The 19,498-nt window shown below is 39.9% G+C and overlaps 1 protein-coding gene across 1 annotated transcript in view; it reads left to right on the plus strand.

The window, feature by feature from the left end:
- Positions 1 to 19,498, plus strand: part of c2cd3 (C2 domain containing 3 centriole elongation regulator) — a 139,510-nt gene that overhangs the window by 12,093 nt on the left and 107,919 nt on the right. Inside the window, exons 5-9 of the mRNA XM_067985841.1 lie at positions 1,522 to 1,781; positions 7,343 to 7,478; positions 10,047 to 10,202; positions 16,526 to 16,673; positions 18,249 to 18,430. Of these exons, the coding sequence (XP_067841942.1) occupies positions 1,522 to 1,781; positions 7,343 to 7,478; positions 10,047 to 10,202; positions 16,526 to 16,673; positions 18,249 to 18,430 (882 nt within the window). The remainder of the gene's footprint in view (positions 1 to 1,521; positions 1,782 to 7,342; positions 7,479 to 10,046; positions 10,203 to 16,525; positions 16,674 to 18,248; positions 18,431 to 19,498) is intronic.

Genomic DNA, 19,498 nt, shown 5'->3' on the forward strand with positions numbered 1-19,498 from the left:
TATCAACAAACTTGGAAATATTACATTTGGTCTCCTCATCCAAATCATTGATATAATTGTGAATAGCTCGGGCCCAAGCACTGATCCCTGCAGTACCCCATTAGTCACAGTCTGCCAACCTGAAAAAGACCAGTTTATTCCTACTGTCTGTTTTCTGTCTGATAACCAATTCTCAGTATATTACCCCCAATTCCATCTACTTTAACTTTGTTCACCAACCTGTGTGGGACCTTATCAAAGGCCTTTTGAAAATCCAAATGTACCACATCCACTGATGGGCTGAGTGGCCTGCTTCTGTGCTGTAACATTCTATCATTGTATAATTTTAGTCTGCAGCATCTTCGTGCCAAAGCTTGTGTCCCTGGTGATGACTTGCCTTATGTATAATTAATTTTAGTACAAACTTATTACCAGCTTGTAACCACTATCATTTTTTTAAGATTCAAATGACTGTTATAAATCACTCAAACTTTGTTCTAACTCTGATATTACAGTATCTGAATTCCTCAGTTAAATTACTGCCTTGTATTCACTACCATGTATTTATTATTCTTAATTAGTGGATCTTCCATGGAGTTGCTCATTGGTAGTCCACTGCAGTTTCCGATTCTTAACTTGATCTGCTGCAACCTAAACATAACCCACCAGATTTATTGACACAATATATTACATGACTGATATGAGGCATTACATGTATTACTGGTACTGAACGATACAGGCCTGACAGATATAATATTTCTAATACTGTGTTTACTTAGAGAACATCCTTAAGATGCAAGTATTTTTTCTTGTTCTTACTCAGAAATTCTGCATGTGATGCCAGGGCCGAGCTCAACCCAAAGGTGCTCCCAGAGCACATCCCTACTGAGTGCTCGGAGACTGCAGCACTCCCCATGCTACTCGCAGGCTATGTTTGCCTCCCACATACCATCTGCAACCCAATCCCTTCTGCCCTAACCCCACTCCCTCCAAGCTCTACTTTCTCAAATGTGTGTGAAAGCACCTCTCTGACAATTTCTCCCTTCCCAATTAGATGCATGTTGCTGCTCATCTTGTTGTTTACTTTGGGCTTTAAAAAAAGTTATGTCATAGAAATCGAGTATATTAGTGAAGGAATATGTGTAAAAGCCAAATAAAAATTGAGGGACATACAGAGGGCAAAGACAGGAGAGTCTTGTACAAACAGGGAGAGAAAAATTACGTGAAAAATAATCGGGGAAAAACTGAAAGATACAAACACCACAGAGCGAGACAACTGGAAAGGCAGAGAGACAGGCATGAACAATTAGAGGGTGGAAAAGAAGCAGCAAGTTATAGGAAGAGGCACAATTTTTTTTTGTTTGTGACCAACACTATGGGAGATAAATTAGTGATTGCAGCCCAATTTATTTACTAGACAGAAATAAGTAGTTACAAATTCTACATTTTGGACACAGTGCATTGGAAAGAGCCAAACATGTTAGAAAGATAGTGATTTACAGTTGTAAAAATGTATAATTTATTTTCTACTTTTTTCCATAGAGGAAGAGACCACTTGTACTTCCAAGAAAATGCCAAAACCACAAAGACTGTTTCTTCTGAAAATAAGCAACACCTGAATTCAGCCCCCTTTACACCTGCTGAGACTCTTGAGGCTGATGACGAGCAAAATAAGCCCAGATCAAAGATTCCTACTTCACAGAAATTATTACCTGAGCTAATGAATGAGATTCCATTTGCGAAACGGACTGAAGCACGCGTATTGTCAGCAGATAGCCAGACTACCAACAACCTTATTTCAGGTAGGTTGCTAACTTTGTACTGCTGCAAAACCATATATTCTGTGAAGCAAACAAGGCCATTCTTTTGCTTAGGAATATATGAGTTATAGACTTATTAATCTCTTTTGGGGCTTTCACTCCACTATCTACTTAAACATTAAACAGTATGCTTTTATGCTCCAACCGTTTCCAATTAAATACTCGGTAAATGTAAAAGTTCATGTTCCATCTGCATCCATGCACTAATTTGTTAAAGGAAAATCGTGTTTGACTAACTTGATTGAGTTCTTTGATGAAGTAATGGAGAGGGTTGATGTGTATCTGGTCTTTCAAAAGGCATTTGATAAAGAACCACATAATAGGCTTGTTAGCAAAATTAAAGCCCATGGGATTAAAGGGACAGTGGCTGCATGGATAAGTAATTGACTAAGGGATAGAAAGCAGAGAGTAGTGGTGAACGGTTGTTTTTCAGACTGGAGGGAAATATACAGGGGTCACTATTAGGTCCACTGCTCTCTTTTTGATATATGTTAATGACCTGGACTTGGGTGTAGAGGATATAATTTCTAAATTTGCAGATGACACGAAACTCGGAAATGTGGTAAACAATGTGGAGGATAGTAACAGACTTCAGGAGGACATAGACTGGTGAAATGGGCAGACACGTGGCAGATGAAATTTAATGCAGAGAAGTGTGAAGTGATGCATTTTGGCAGGAAGAATGAGGAGAGGCAATATAAACTAAATGGTACAATTTTAAAGAGGCTGCAGGAACAGAGAGACCTGGGGGTGCACATACACAAATCTTTGAAGGTGGCAAAACAAGTTGAGAAGGCTATTAAAAACGCACATGGAATCCTGGGCTTTATTAACAGAAGCACAGGGTTCAAAAGCAAGGAAGTTATGCCAAATCTTTATAAAACACTGATTAGGCCTCAGTTGGAATATTTGGTTCAATTCTGGGCATCACACTTTGAGGTCTAAGGCCTTAGAGAGGGTGCAGAAGAGATTTAGAATGGTACCAGGGATGAGGGACTTCCGTTATGTGGGGAGACTGGAAAAGCTGGGGTTGTTATCCTTAGAACAGGTAAGTTTAAGTGGAGATTTGATAGAGGTGTTCAAAATCATGAACAGTTTTGACAGAGTAAATAAGGAGAAACTGTTTCCAGTGGCAGAAGGGTCAGTAACCAGAGGACACAGATTTAAAGTGATCGGCAAAAGAGCCAGAGGTGACATGAGGAAACATTTTTTTATGCAGCCAGCTGTTATGATCTGGAATGCACTGCCTGAAAGGGTTGTGAAAGCAGATTCAATAGTAACTTTCAAAAGGGAATTGGATAAATACTTGAAGGGGAAAAATTTACAGGGCTATTGGGAAAGAGCAGCGGACTGAGACTAATGGGGATAGCTCTTTCATAGAGCCGGCACAGGCACGATGGGCCAAATTGCTTCTCCTGTGCTGTACCTACTATGATAATTAGAAGAGAAAACACTGAACCAGATGGGGCATGGGGACCATGCTTTTTTTTTTCTGTCTCTTGAACAGGACAGTTTTTTTTGTCGTTCCATCTTCTCAGAAACCAACGTTTTGTGCCCTCCAAGATTTTTAATACAATATTGTGATATTCATCACAAAATTGCACTATGCAATGTGTGTAGACATTCATGAAAATTGCTGCTGAATGATGCACTATGCCAATTCGTTTGCCTTACTCTTGATGTATGAAACTGTCTCCTGTATAAATCTGTTGGTTTCATCGACCAGTGGCCTAGTTTCCAGCTCCAGGTCTCAGTCTAAATAAGTTAGATTTTTATCAGACACGTTTATTCATTGGCTCAGAATTTGCCGGAGCGGGGCATCATGCGGCGTGCCCCGTTAGTTAGATTTTTGACCTCACCCTTCAGCTCAATTTTTTTGCGTTGCAAAGTGCAAGCTGATAACAGTGAGCACAACGGAACATCTGGGACCTTGGGACCAACAGTCCATCTCCTCAACCAATGAGATTTAAGGATTGAGAAAGAAACAGAGGAACGGGGAAGCAGGAAATAGGGTGCATTAGAGTCAAATCAGATACAGAAAGAGAGGGAAAGGAAGATTGAATTAAGAGAGAGAGACAAAAGAGACAGAATGGAAAAGTAAGAATTTTTTAAATTTTAAAAATCTCTAGGAACAATTTACTACCTGCAGGAATGAGACTCCACAGTTTCAGTTGTTCCTTTCTGGGCCAGAGAGGTTGAGTGGCACTGCAGGAACATAAATCTCTTCATCAAAGGGGTACTTGCGCTTTTAAGTACCAGCCCTAACTTTCTGTGGTGAGTTTAATTGATAATTAAGGCGCAAATGCAGCAATTTCTCACGAGGAGGTTGATGACAAGCTGCTGTTTTTGCGAGGCTAATGGCGGAGTGGTGTAAGTTGTCCAGCAATTTGTGGCGATTTGCAACTCACAAGTTATCTCTTCCTGCCGCAAATTGTTGAATGATTTACACACTAATAACTTAATTTGTTAGCAAATTCTGGCCCATTATGAGTTTAAGTTGAGTTCCCAGCAGATGGCAGCAAAGCCCACTTGTTATGAAGGACTCAAAAAAAACTTGGCCTTTAATGTTTTTTTTAAAATTAGGTTGGTACTTCCCTCTGCATTTGTTTTAACACAGCTGTAAATGATTTGTTTGTAACATGTTAACATGCTCTGTAAACATGTTTATAAGCACGTTTGTAGAGCAAAATAAAAGGGAAATAGCTGATGTGAAAAAAATTGTTGTGTCCTGCAACTTAAAAAGAACAAAAGTTTTAAAGCTGCGTGGTCAATAATTTATTCCAAAAAAAAAGTTAGTATAAAAATGACTGCCCACTAACAGCTGGTCCCAGAAATCATAAAATACACCCTCCATCACCAGATTTATCTAGACTACATCAAGTTCTACTGGACCTCACTCTCATCTGGCAAAACCACCCATAGTCTAGGATCATGCTGGAAAGCAAAGATGACCCCTAGGATCATACTGGAAAGCAAGGATGAGGGCAATGCAGTTGATGTGGTGTATATGGACTTCCAAAAGTCGTTTGACAAAGTGCCGCATAATAGGCTTGTCATCAAAGTTGAGGCCCATGGACTAAAAGGGGCAGTGGCAGCATAGATACGAAATTGGCTAAGTAACAGGAAATAGAGAGTAGTGGTGAATGGTTGTTTTTCGGACTGGAGGGAGGTATACAGTGGTGTTTCCCAGGGGTCAGTTTTAGGACCATTGCTTTTCGTGATATATATTAATGACTTGAACTTGGTTGTACAGGTCATAATTTCAAAATTTGCGGATGGCACAAAACTTGGAAGGGTAGTGAACAGTGAGGAGGATAGTGATAGACTTCAAGAGCACATAGACAGGCTGGTGGAATGGGCGGACATGTGACAGATGAAATTTAACGCAAATTCATTTTGGTAGGAAGAAGGAGAAGAGGCAATATAAACTAAAGTGGACAATTCTAAAGGAGGTGTAGGAACAAAGAGATCTGGGGGTATATGTGCACAAATCGTTAAAGGTGGCAGGGCAGGTTGAGAAAGTGGTTAAGAAAGCATATGGGATCTTGGGCTTTCTAAATAGAGGCATAGAGTACAAAAGCAAGGAGGTTATGATGAACCTTTATAAAACACTAGTTCGGCCACAAATGGAGTATTGTGTCCAATCCTGGGCATCGCAGTTTAGGAAGGATGTGAAGACCTTAGAGAGGGTGCAGAAGATATTTACTAGAATGATTCCAGGGATGAGAGACTTCAGTTACATGGATAGACCAGAGAAGCTGGGGTTGTTCCCCTAGAGCAGAGAAGGTTGAGAGGACATTTAATAGAGGTATTCAAAATCATGAAGGGTCTAGACAGAGAAAAACTGTTTCCATTGACAGAAGGGTCAAGAATCAGAGGACATAGATTTAAGGTGAATGGCAAAAGAACCGAAGGCGACATGAGGAAAAGCTTTTTTACACAGCGAGTGGTTGTGATCTGGAATGAACTGCCATGGGGGTGGTGGAGGCAGATTCAACCTTGGCTTTCAAAAGGGAATTGGGTAAGTACTTGAAGGGAAAAATTTGCAGGGCTACGGGGAAGGGCGGGGGAGTGGGACTAGCTGGGTTGCTCTTGCAGAGAGCTGGCATGGACTCGATGGGCCGAATGGCCTCCTTCCATGCTGTAATGATTCTAACAAATGTCTCGTTAAGTCCCCCCGCCCCCCCCCCCCCCCACCCTGATTTTTAACAGCCAGTGTGAAAAGTTCATGGACTATTGTCACAAATTGAGACTGTGGGCTTGATTTTAAAAGTAAAAAATGGGTTAAAATTGCCACCTTTTCAGACCTGCCCCTAACTCACCCATTTCCGGTTTTCACGGGGGTGGGACAAGGGGCGGGCGGCCAACCCACTCCCAAGAGGCGGGTCGGGCCTTAAAACCTTTCAAGGAAGCTTCAGGCCTTAATTTTTCACTAATTCCTGATTTCAACCCCAGGGGGCCGGGATTTTACACCTCGTGAAAGGAGGCGAGAAGGCCCGAGACTAACAGGTAAGTGCCTAGAATGGCACAGCTTGTGGGCCTGGAGGAGCAGGATTGCTTCCCCCAGGTCCAACAAGCCTCCCTGCACTGACCACCCCACCCCGCCGTCGCCCTTCCGATCCCCCAACCCCGATCCGCCGACCCTTCCCCTCAACAATCACATACCCCCGTGCCTGACCCCCGATTCCATCCCCCGTGACTCGTGACACCTGTGCCCCCACCCCATCCATACAAACAAAGACTTAACTGCAGACTTACCTGAACACGTCCTCTCCCTGGCTGGTCTCCCGTCCCCACTAAACTGATGACCACCCAACTTTACTGCCTGGCTCCCAAGCTGCTGTCTGACATTGTAAATGGGTCCCCACTACTCAGGCACCGTTCTTCTCCCTTTCAAAAAATGATCATCCTTGATTGCTATGTTCTTGCAAGTTATCACTCCATTTACAACATCCCTTTCCTCTCAAGTTTTTGAACTATTATCGCTTTCTGGATCCATGCCCATTTCTCCCACAACTCCTTGTTTGAATCCCTCCAATAAGGTTTCTGCCCCTGCCACATCATGATAGGTTAGACCACTTACAGTACTGTGCACATTTTTGGTCTCTATATTACAAAGAGAATATAAATGCACTGGAGAAAGTGCAAAAGAGATTTACACGGATGATATAAGACATAAGAGGGTACAGCTATCAGGAAAGTGAACAGGCTGGGGCTCTTTTTGCTATAAAAGAGAAGACTCAGGTGATTTCCCGTCCTCTTGAATTCTCTATTCCTCTGACTCCGGCCACCTGTGAAATCCCCCATCCCTTTGCCCCACCATTGACAGCTGTGCCTTCAGTTGCCTAGATTCCATGCACTGGAATTCCCTCCTAAACCCGTCCATCTTCTCATTTAATATCATTCTTAAAACCCTCCTCTTTGACTAAGCACCTTGGGGCATTTTTCTACATTAAAGGAGCTATATAAATGCATATTGTTGTTATAATAGTAGTAGTGAGTCCTTGCAATTGTTTATTTGATCGATTATGTATTTTTTGCAGTTCTGCTGGACCGAGGCAGCAAATTGCGAAATGCAATGGTGGTTTCTGCTATGAAAACTGTTCCTAATGGTGTTTCTGGATTGGTGGACATTCCTTTCTCTGCTCCATGTCAATATATTGACATACCAAAATCAAAGTAAGCTTGATGAAACTCTAAATAGTTACAATACTGTTTTTGTGCCTTAATGAGTGTAATTGAATTTGATGACCTTTCTTGAAGTGATCTGATAGTTTACCAAAAGAATTATGGCAACCTTTTGTAGTGGCATCAAGGGTAGGAGTTGCTGAAGTGTTCTCTTCTTTACACGACTTGACAAAACTGCCAACTGACGGAAGACATCTTTTGATATATAGCATTTATGGTTTTGGTTTCGCACTCTTCTACAGTAGGATGAGATGAATGCAAAACATAAACATTGGCTGGTTTTTTTTTTCCCACATTCATTCCATTGGATGGCATCACCCAAGTGGCTATTATTCATGAACCATTAGACTATTTGATTTGGGGGTGCATCACAGCCTTGCTAGATTCTGTACTCAACCTGTATTGAAATGTATGCATTCTAATAGGAGTCACTAGATGGGAATCAAGAGTGGGAATGCTGACTGGCTGATTCTTGTTTCTTCCTTTATGGCTTACAGTCACTGAGACCCAAACTATTGCCGGTCCTAGGAAGGTCTTAGGTTTAATCGCCATCTGTGCCGAGAGGGGTGATCTTCAGTGGACAGTTTTAAGATGCCACAGTTGGCCTCAACATCCTGGGCTAGGAAGGGAAAATAGCTGCCAAGGTTCCTGCCCCTGATCACTAGGCGGGGGCCCTTCTTGGTGTGTGCGTGCGTGCGTGTGCGTGCACGCGCTGGTGGTGAGGACCGGATTGAGCTTGGCTGTGATGTGCCCCAGGGTCATATAGCTTGTCAGTACTTGCCGTCTAGGCTCACAAATGAAGAATGGCCATTTGGGCAAAGTACTAGAAAGCTGCCAGCATTCTTGGAGACCATGTAAGGGATTTATATGAACTGGATTTGAATAATTTTGAATCTGTTCTGAATGCAATTATTAGGTGGCAAGAGTTTGCACCTTCAGGTGAGAAAGGAAGAAAAATTCGGGGGGAGAAATGAACAACCAATGCACCAAGAATGGGTAATAAATAATATTAACTGTATCTCTGAATCTAAACAACAATAGAAATGAAAAAAGGGCTGGACCTGGGAATAAAAACAGAAAATGCACAACAGGTCCATCAGTTTGTGGTAGGAGAAAACACGGGTTAACATTTTCATGAAGGGTCTGCACCTGAAACGGTCTCTTTGCAGCTGCTAGTAGACCTGTCCTTTAAATTACCATTAAAACTGAATATATCACAGATCAGTACAAATGAAGGATGAAAGAGAAGGTATGCTAACTGATGGAAATTTATCCTGTAATGAAAGATGGTTGCAAATTGTGATTACTTCTCCAATTACATTGAATTCAATTATCTGTTTATAGTGTGTGAGAACTCTGTAGACATTTGTACATCCGTGGAGTCAGGGAAGAGGAATGGTGCCGCAGTGCATATTCAGCATCTTTTCCAGTGCATTATGAATAATTTGCTTTGGTCCAACTGTACCAGATTTGAATAATTACACGTACTAGATTTTAATAATTTTGAATCTGTTCTGAGTGTGATTTTTTTATAGAGAGGCAGTTTTTATTCTATCTTTAATTTGAAGTTTAGTCTGGTTCATCATTATTAAATTAAAAGTCATGAATTTTGAGCAAATGTGAATAGAAAGCAAAACTTTAATGTAAATTGTTTAAGGTGAAGATGGGATTAGAGATGATGACGCTAACTTACATACTATTTTTTTAAATATTCGTTTTTACAGATACAATGCATCACTGACTTATTTTCCAGGGTCAATTCCAGGTGATCGCTCAATAAATTTGGTTTGGTTACATCATAATTGTTTATCCTTGAGTATCAATGTCCTTATACATCAACTGCGTGGAAGTATCCTGGACGTCAATATCTGCCATGACTCCCACCATAAATTACAAAGAGCCAGTTGAAAATAAAGTAAAACTACTTATCAAGACTACTACATTAAAAACCACACACATCCACTTGGAGTGATTTACTAAGCAGTGATGTTATCTTGGGGTTCATATGACGGTTGTAAACTTCTCAACTTTACTCTTGCAATTTAAGATGTCACTTGAACCCCCTCGATGGGATTACTGCCCACTAATCACTCGTGCATCCTTCATTATCTGTTCATTATTAAGTTCATGCATGTGTGGGTTAAAAAAAAAACTGACTGAAAATAATTTAAGAAGTAATATTTCCATGTTAGGACACCACGGTGATATCACAATGCAGTTTCAACTTATTTTAACAGGCTACAAAACTTTTATTCCTATGTGAAATTACACAGTTATTTAAAGGAGAATATGCCCAGGGCAGCAGTTTGATGTGCTAAATATTTCCATTCATGGATCTATCCATAAACTTGTCACTTGCAAGTTACCTGATCAGGCACACTTGTGGAGATGAATTTCATATCACACTGCTGCCAAGGACATATTCTTCTATTTCGTTTCTAACTGCTGGTCACCTTTACTGGATGTTTTTAAACTTATGAAATTATATAATTTCACATTTTTAAATGTTTTCATTGTACAATAAACAATAGTTTTATCAATTATTTTTTTTCCTGTCAGAACACCCCGATCTCCTTCTGGAAAACTGCTTCATAATTTGCTGGAATCTGAAGCTATTTCCCCAACCAAAGATTCTTTAATGCCTTCTCCTGAGCACCCATTAAAAAAATTTCATCCTAATACAGAGGACACAGCCATCAAGTTACTCCTAGGGAGGTAAATGCAGGGAGTGCTTACCATTTTTCTTTATTTTGTATTTGAACTTTACATTGGTTTCCACGATCCTCAAGCATGTAATAATTCTGTGGTCTATCGTCTATATCAGAGGTTCCCAAACTGGGGTGGGGGTGGGCGCAAGGAGGTTATTGGGGGGTACGAGGAGGCGGGTTAATCTAAAGTTCAGGATGTGTTTTGTTACCCCATTGGGGGTGATCAGTCGTGTTTTATCATCACAGAGATTGGCCAGAACCACTAGTGAAGCATGGAGATGGCCAAGTAGAAGAAGGTGAAGGTACAGTGAGGGCCTGGGCCGGTATGGTTGATTATATATTTAAGTTGTACACTTCATTTCTCATCAACATTTTCCAAACGTTTAGACCTATTTTTTTTAATCCCAATGTTTCTCCCCCATACGGAGCATTGGTTCCATTGGATAATGTGTGTGAGCCGGTATAATGAGTCAGGGTATGTACACCTAATTTTATTGCAGTAAAATCCTGAAGTTCTAGAGCGAAATATTTTTTAAGCCTGTTCCCTTGTGGCTTGCTGGCATGATGCATCATCTATGGCAATAAAGCAAAAGCATTAGTTTGCAAATCTTTTTGCAATCAAATCCACCAAAAAAAAAACAGTATGTCTTGCATGCCCTTTTAACAAATGATATGAATACTGGTAAATAAGGACAGGGAAGTGTTGCTCCATCATTTCTGTGTGTTAGTATCCTTCCCTTCTGTATTTTTCTCTTGCCTTACTGACGCTGTACGTCTCTTGTCTTTCCTTAAGTGTCCCTCTGTTGGTCTTGCCTATTTGGGGACCTAGCTAGGGACAGAGATCATGCCCTGGGTGTGGGGGCCGGGGTCCTTCCCCGGGTGTGGGGGCTGATATCCTGACCCGCTAGCAAATAGCTCATCCTACTCACTGAGACAAAGGTGAGTCATCAAGTGTTCTTCTATGTTCAGGTTTATTCAATAGTATAGTAGTACTATGCTATTTATGTAGCTGTCTGTCTTAAGAAATATGTTATCTTAAGCCAAGAATGTAAAATTCTTTTGTTTCATGCAAAACACTGTTTCTCAGTTTCTTAGAAAGAGGGAGACGCGCCTGGGACACGAACCTCAAAAGGGGGTTCAGCAAAAAAAAGTTTGGGAACCTCTGATCTATGTAAACAGATTTTTTTATAAGTGCATGGTACTGCACGTATCATTTAAGCAAAAATTTATGACCGATCCATCAATATCTGTGTAATATGTTACATCGAATGTACAGCACAGAAACAGGCCAACCAACTCAACTGGTCTATGCCAGTGTTTATGCTCCACATGAGCTTCCTCCCATCCTTCTTCATTTAACCCCATCAAAATATCCTTCTCTTCCTTTCTCCCTCATGTGTTTATCTAGCTTCCCCTTAAATACATCTATGCTAGTTGCCTCAACTACTCCTTGTGGTAGCGAGTTCCACATTCTAGTCACTCCCTGGGTAAAGAAGTTTCTCCTGAATTCCCTATTGGATTTATTAGTGAGTTATATTTATGACAGTTAATTTTGGACTCCTCACAAGTGGAAACTTTTACTCTACGTCTACCCTATCAAACCCCTTCATCATCTTAAAGACCTCTATCAGGTCACCCCACAGCCTTCTCTTTTCTAGAGAAAAGAGCCCCAGCCTGTTCAGTCTTTCCTGATAGGTATAACCTCTCAGTTCTGGTATCATCCTAATAAATCTCTTTTGTACCTTCTCCAGTGCCTCTATATTTTTTATAATATGGAGACCAGAACTGTCCACAGTACTCTCAAGTGTGGTCTAAACAAGGTTCTATATGAGAATTAACATAACTTCTCTACTTTTCAATTCCCTCCCTCTAGAAATGAACCCCAGTGCTTTGTTTGCTTTTTTTACGGCCTTATTAACCTGCATTGCTACTTTTAGTGTTTTCTGTATCTGTATCCCCAGATACCTCTGCTCCTCTACTCCATTTAGACTCTTATTTTCCAAGGAGTATGTGGCCTCCATATTCTTCCTATCAAAATGTATCACCTCACACTTATTATTTATATTGAAATTAATTTGCCAATTACACGCCCATTCTGCAAATTTATTAATATCTTCCTGTATTTTGTCACAGCCCTCCTCAGTATTAACTGTATGTTCCCCCCCCTCCCCCAACAATTTGGTGTCGCCGACAAATTTTGAAATTATACTTCCGATTCCCGAGACCAAATCGTTAATGTAAATTGTGAACAAACAACAGTGGTCCCAGCACTGATCCCTGTGGAGCACCACGTCCCACCTATGCCAGTCTGAGTAACTACCTGTAACCACTACTCTCTGTTTTCTGTTTTGTAGCCAACTTGCTATCCATTCTGCTACTGGTCCCGACTCCACATGCTCTGACCTTAGTCATGAGTCTACTATGCGGTACTTTATCGAAGGCCTTTTGAAAATCCAAATATATTACGTCTACTGCATTATTTTTATCTACCTTTTCTATTACTTCCTCAAAGAATTCAATAAAGTTGGGTCAAGCATGACCTTCCCTTTTGAAATCCATGCTGACCATTCTCTACTATATTTTCGGAGTCCAGATGTTTTTCTGTTACATCTTTGAGTAAGGATTCCCTTATCTTTCCTACTACCGACGTTAAGCTAATTGGCCCATAGTTCCCCGGACTGATTCTATCTCCCTCTTTAAATAGAGGAATCACATTAGCTGTCCGCCAGTCCTCCGGCGCTATTCCCTTTTTTAATTAATTTTTATATATATGTAACAGTGCCTCTGCTATTTCTTCCCTAACTTCTTTTAATATGTGCGGATGCAATCCATCTGGACCAGGGGTTTTATCCCTTCTGAGTTTGATTAATTTATCAGTTACCTCTTCCTTTTCTATCTTAAATGCCTTTTATATCTTTTTTGATCTCTTCTTCTAATGTCATTCCCACCGTGTTAGTCTCCCTAGTAAACACTGAGGCAAAGTAATTATTTCTTATTTCTGCTATTTCACTGTCATTACTTGAGTTTATTGCATGCATCCCTTAGTGGCCCTATCCCTATCCTGATTTTTCTTTTGTTATTTATGTGTCTGTAGAATACTTTACTATTTTCTTGATATTCTTTGATAATTTAATTTTGTGCTTTCTCTTTGCCTTCCAAATTGTTTTTTTGACTTCTTTCCTAACCTTTTCGTTTTCCCTTTTGTCATCCACTCCTTCGTTGTCTATGTACTTAGTGTATGCCTTTTTCTTTAGTTTCAATTTTGCCCATATTTCTTTATTCATCCATGATATGTCATTATTGGCTAGTTTGTTCTTGCTTTTTAGTGGGATATATTTCTCCTAGACTCTTGATCACTGTTTTAAATGTTTCCCACTGCTCTATTATTTCTTTGCCAATAAATTTTTCTAATTTATTTTTCCTAGTTTCATTCTCGTCCCCATAAAATCAGTTCTTTTCCAATTTATTACTTTGGTTTTTGTCTTACCCACGTCCTTCTCAATTTTTGTGATGCTATTGCCTATATGTTCCCCTATGCTTACTTCTCTTATCTGCTCTGGTTCATTTCCCAAAACTAGATCCAGCAGTGCTTTCCTCTCTTGTTGGGCTTTTTACATTTATGTTTTTAAATATAAACATACTTTATCACCTAAGAAGGAGTTCTTTGTTGCCTTGGAGACTTGTGCATGCAATGTAATGCTTAGCTACACTGGGGTAGATTTACAACTTGCAACTCAGGTGTTCAAAATCATGAAGGGGTTTGATAGAGTAAATAAGGAGAAACTTTTTCTAGTGGCAGAAGGGTCGGTAACCAGAAGACACAGATTTAAGGTGACCGACAAAAGAGCCAGAAGCGACATGAGGAAACATTGTGGATTGGCCACCTATGATAGAAACTGCACAATTTTCATTTACATTTAAATCAATGGAAATTAAAATAGGGCAATTTCTATGACGGGTGGCCAATCCACAACACCAGCTTCACGCCTGGGTGGCAAGTTGAAAATCCACCTCATCATATTTATGACAGTATTTAGCAATTATTTTTTGAGATGGAGCAAAGCCTTGCACCATTTTCATCACATGTTGCAAAGATGCTTTTACAATCAAAGACCTGAAAATAATTTGACAGCAGCTTTTTCTTGAAGATAGTACCCCTTTAAGCAAAGTATATTTTGATTTGTGAATTTCTAAAATGAATGACAAATCTATTTGTGGCACACGCAGCCTTTGAGGCATAGAGGTTGTATTGTGAAAAATTACGAGGATCCCCAATCACTAAATTTGTACCAATATATTATTTTCTTTAGGAATATAATGGATTAATTAACAAAAATGTAAAAAAAATGAAATGATGGAATTACTTTTTTAAAAGTGTGTGTTTTGTGTTTGAATTGGGGGAGTATTACTCACGCACGCACGCACTTGTAATCAGGGCAGTCATTCTAGCTTTTCTTGTCTTGAATCAAATACACTTGAGGAATTGGCCATCAGTCTCACATCATAGTAGGTACAGCACAGGAGGAGGCCATTTGGCCCATCGTGCCTGTACCGCTCTTTGAAAGAGCTATCCAATTAATCCCATTCTCCTGCTCTTTCCCCATAGCCCTGTAAATTTTTTCCCTTCAAGTATTTATCTAATTCACTTTTGAAAGTTACACTATTGAATCTGCTTCCACCACTCTTTCAGGCAGTGCATTCCAGATCATTACAACTCGCTGGGTAAAAAAATGTTTCCTCATGTCGCTTCTGGCTCTTTTGTCGGTCACCTTAAATCTGTGTCTTCTGGTTACCGACCCTTCTGCCACTAGAAAAAGTTTCTCCTTATTTACTCTTTCAAAACCCTTCATGATTTTGAACACCTCTATCAAATCTCCCCTTAACCTTCTCTGTTCTAAGGAGAACAACCCCAGCTTCACCAATCTCTCCACTTAACTGAAGTCCCTCATCCCTGGTACCATTCTAGTAAATCTCTTATGCACCCTCTCTAAGGCTTTGACATCCTTCCTAAAGTGTGGTGCCCAGAATTGAACACAATACTCCAGCTGAGGCCTATCCAGTGTTTTATAAAGGTTTAGCATAACTTACTTGCTTTCCTATTCTATACATCTATTAATAAAACCCAGGATCCCATATGCTTTTTTAACACCCTTCTCAACTTGTCCTGCTACCTTCCAAGATTTGTGTATGTGCACCCCCGGGTCTCCCTGTTCCTGCATCCCCTTTAAAATTGTACCATTTAGTTTATATTGCCTCTCCTCATTTTTCCTACCAAAATGCATTACCTCACACTTCTCTGCGTTAAATTTCATCTGCTATATGTCTGCTCATTTCACCAGTCTGTCTATGTCCTCCTGAAGTCCATTACTGTCCTCCACATTGTTTATTACATTTCTGAGTTTCGTGTCATCTGCAAACTTTGAAATTATAAAATTATATGAAAAAGAGCAGTGGTCCTAATACTGTCCCCTGGGGAACACCACTGTATACTTCCCTCCGTTAATCACTACTCTCTGCTTCTGGTCCCTTAGCCAATTTTGTATCCATGCTGCCACTGTCTCTTTAATCCCATGGGCTTTAATTTTGCTAATAAGTATTGTGATCAGCCAGTAAAAATGACAATGATACTCATCCACATTTCCCAGTGTAGGTGAAATTGCTCTAACCGTCCACTTTCCAGACTGAACCAGTAATGTTTTCAGTTTCCATACCCTGTCTGAGTGAGACTGCAATTTATGCTGAATTAGAATTACATGCTGTTTTGCTGCTGTGATCTGATGCTCAGTGGACACTACATTGAGACTACCCAGATTCAATTCACATGTGCACTGAAGACCAGTTATAGTGTCCTTCCTTGTTTGAATGGCTTAGTACCAGTAGGATGATTTACTTACTAAGACATCAAAGTCGTCAATGTTTTTATTACCAAATGCACTTCAACTAGTAGGTTTATCAATCCTTGGGAAGCATGGACAAACATGAACTCCCTTTTTTTTAATAAAAAAAGAAAAATGTTGTTTTAAAATGATTAGATAGTGGATATATAGATATGCCAGGGATGAAATACAATAGCACTATCCATCCCTAATCCCCCGCCACCCTCTGTCTTTCCACTACCCTCTCCTTCTTTGAGACCCTTCATAAAACTTATTGATCAAGCTTTTGACTCAGCATCCATTTTTTTCCTCTTACACTTCTGTGTAATGTTTGTTGTTGGGATGTTTTTCTATGTTAAAGGTGCTATATAATGCAAGTTGTTGTATATTGTTAATACCCAGTGTACTGTGCTGAGACTACAATTATAATTTTCTGCTCTTTTTTTGTCTACAGTACTGACTCTATCCCCCTCCATTACTGGGATGGTATGGGCTCCCCTCCAGAGTCTCTGTCTGCAGGAAGTAGTGTTTTTGATGAAAGTGAACTGAATGATCCTCATTATGACCAGAGTCTGCTGGAAAACCTCTTCTACAAGAATCCTGTGAGTCATAAGGATCCAGGAATTACTGCAGGCTAACTAGTTATGATTTAGCTGTGGCTAATAAAAAACCATGGATGGTTTTGTTATACCATAAAACTGCAATTTATACTGCGATGCAAATGCTTTGTGATATTTAAAAATGGTTTGTTCCCATCTTTAAGTTGTGTACCACATTATTTCCTGTGACTAAGAGGGCAGTCAAGCAACTGCTGTTTGGTTTCTACCAACTCCATCCTAAAACAGACACCTAGAAGGTGCACTAGAGTAGGAGAAGTATTGTGTGATGTATAAAGCTTAATGTACAGGGGACTGAGAGCTGGACCCTGATAAAGATGCAAAAGTTCATGCTTTTGGAACATTCTGCTTTGGAACATTGGGTACCAGTTGGGAGGACAGAGGGACCAACATTTAAAGAAAGTAAAGGAATGGACTTTGTGTAGCAACAGAGTATTACAGCAACAAGATTGTGATGGTAGAGCACATGTGCCAGTGGTTAAAGGTTGATATTCTTAGAAGGTGGGAAGCTGACCAAGTGGAAAGCCAAAAGCTGAGGTGGTGATACTGTACAGTGTCTCGAATGCAGGAATGGATGAGTTATCATGAACAAATAGTCACGGTTGCTGGCAGAGGCGAATGCTTACTGTTGAGGGCTTGTGATTTCTGTGGCCAGCCCGGTGATGATCACTCACTCAACTCTTCTTAACTGGTTTCTCCGAGGTTAGTGGAATTAACACAAAGGCAAAAATAAACTGAAAAAAATAAATAACTGTAAACTTTGCGGAAATGAGATGACTTTTAAATAACTGCATAACACGTTGCACCAAGCTAGTGTTTCATATATCTGAAGTTGGCAAAAACATTTTTTAAATCAGGAAAGGTAGTTAACTGAACTGTTAGTACTCTTCAGGGAGGTGTTAGGTGCATCTCCATGCACATAGCCAACTGAAGGGCAAAAAATTTCTACTGGTCTCAAAGACCAGATGGTATCAATGTTCTGGCTGCCTACAGTGGAATTGGTCTGTAACAACAAACTTAGTCAGGGTATTTACATGGTGCTGTTAGATGTTGATATTCACGGCATTTCATTTATATTATATTTATTGAAATAGAAAAAGTGCAGATGTCAAGACTATTGGAAGTCTGGTTGTCCAACAGAGAGATTTTTTGATGTCACTAGCAATGTGCATTTTAATAATATTTTTAAGAATTTGAGACATTCTGAACTCACATGCAGCCAACTATAGCACAGTATGTCATACACTAATGTACTGCACCACTGAAATTAGTTCAAACTCTTAAACTGAACATTCCTGTTATCTGATTTGTCTGAAATGATAGAGTAAAATTAATGTAGTATTGAAATATTGGTGAATGATCTTGATTATGTTTCCAATATTCTTTAATTTTCCATTTCTAAATAAAAATGCAAAATGGCTGTTAAGTTTTGTACAAGTTTTACACAAATAGAATCGCTGGCTTTTGGTGTCAAGTGAAATGCAGTGCAGTACAGTGAAGTCTTGAATCAGTCCATATATTCATTTAAGTTCTTATCCATTTTTTCTTATTTGTATGTAGAAATCTGAAAGTAGTGTAAGTGATTTTACTAGTGAAGATGAGGAGCTGGATACCTCAAAGAAAAAACTGAGGACGCACTCCCTTTGCAAAGTTGATGCCCATAACCAGCACAGACCGTCCCATCATGCATCAGATCACAGTGTTACTGATTTGAATCAAAATGAGGCAGGAAAGTATGTCAGGTAATATACAATTTTAGCAACATATTTAATGACTGGTAATATAATGTTATATACGTATTTAATGAGTAGAAATCGGTTAGTTTAATAATGAGGTTTTGTATAAATCTCTTCAGAAGTCTACTTGCCAGATTCTGTTTGAATCGATGACAGGAATTACATTTTGCTTTTGCTTAGCACAATGTTTTCAAAAAAAAAATTGTGCTTTCCTTGTTGCTGACCTTTCCATTGACTATAAAGCTGCCTGACTACCTGCCACACAGCAGTGCTATGCAGGTTCCTTTCTTTTGTGATTTGCAACTTATCTTTGATATTTAACCATTCTTTATGATTAATATTATTTTGTGATTAAAAAAATTCTGTAAAATTCACTCCTATCTGTGCTCTCTGTTTGAAAAAGAACTGGATAAATATTTGAAAAGGAAGAATATAAAATGATATGGGGAAAGGGCAAGGAAATGGAATGAGAGTAGACGGCTCTAGTTGAAAAGCTAGAATCAATACAGACATGATGTGCCGAATGCTCAGTACAGTAATTTTCATGATTCTATGAAATACTTGTGTAATGGGGTGGGGGAAGGGTAGCTCCATTCATCTGCAGAAAAGTAGTCCCTTTGAACTGTCTTGGAATCAGAGCTAGAGGCTCCGAGATGAAAGTAACCAATGGTAGCTGACTAGGCTGGCCTAAAACACTGACTGCCAAGTGAACAAGTAGAGCTGTTCCATGATCTATACAAGCTTATGTGTACAACGATCAGTAGAACATCATTGGAGCAGCACTGGGGGGGTTATTTTAGGAGGCAAATAAGGGGGCGGGAGCGCTCCGAAAATCACGCAAATCCCTTTCGGGCTCAGAAGCCGGCTCCAACCCACCGGCTTCCGAGTTTCCCAGGGACCCACCAGTGTGCGCACGGGCAACCCGAAACCGGAAGTCCCGCCGGCAATTAAAGCTGGCGGGATGTCCATTAAAGAGCCAAAAATACCTCATTGTGGTACATAAGGCACTTTACCTGTGACAGATGAAGGGATTAGAAAGATTTTTTAACTTACCTGGGCAGCTTGCCCACCGCT

This window comes from Heptranchias perlo, chromosome 6 (assembly GCF_035084215.1).
Source record: "Heptranchias perlo isolate sHepPer1 chromosome 6, sHepPer1.hap1, whole genome shotgun sequence".
Classification (NCBI taxonomy): Eukaryota; Metazoa; Chordata; class Chondrichthyes; order Hexanchiformes; family Hexanchidae; genus Heptranchias; species Heptranchias perlo.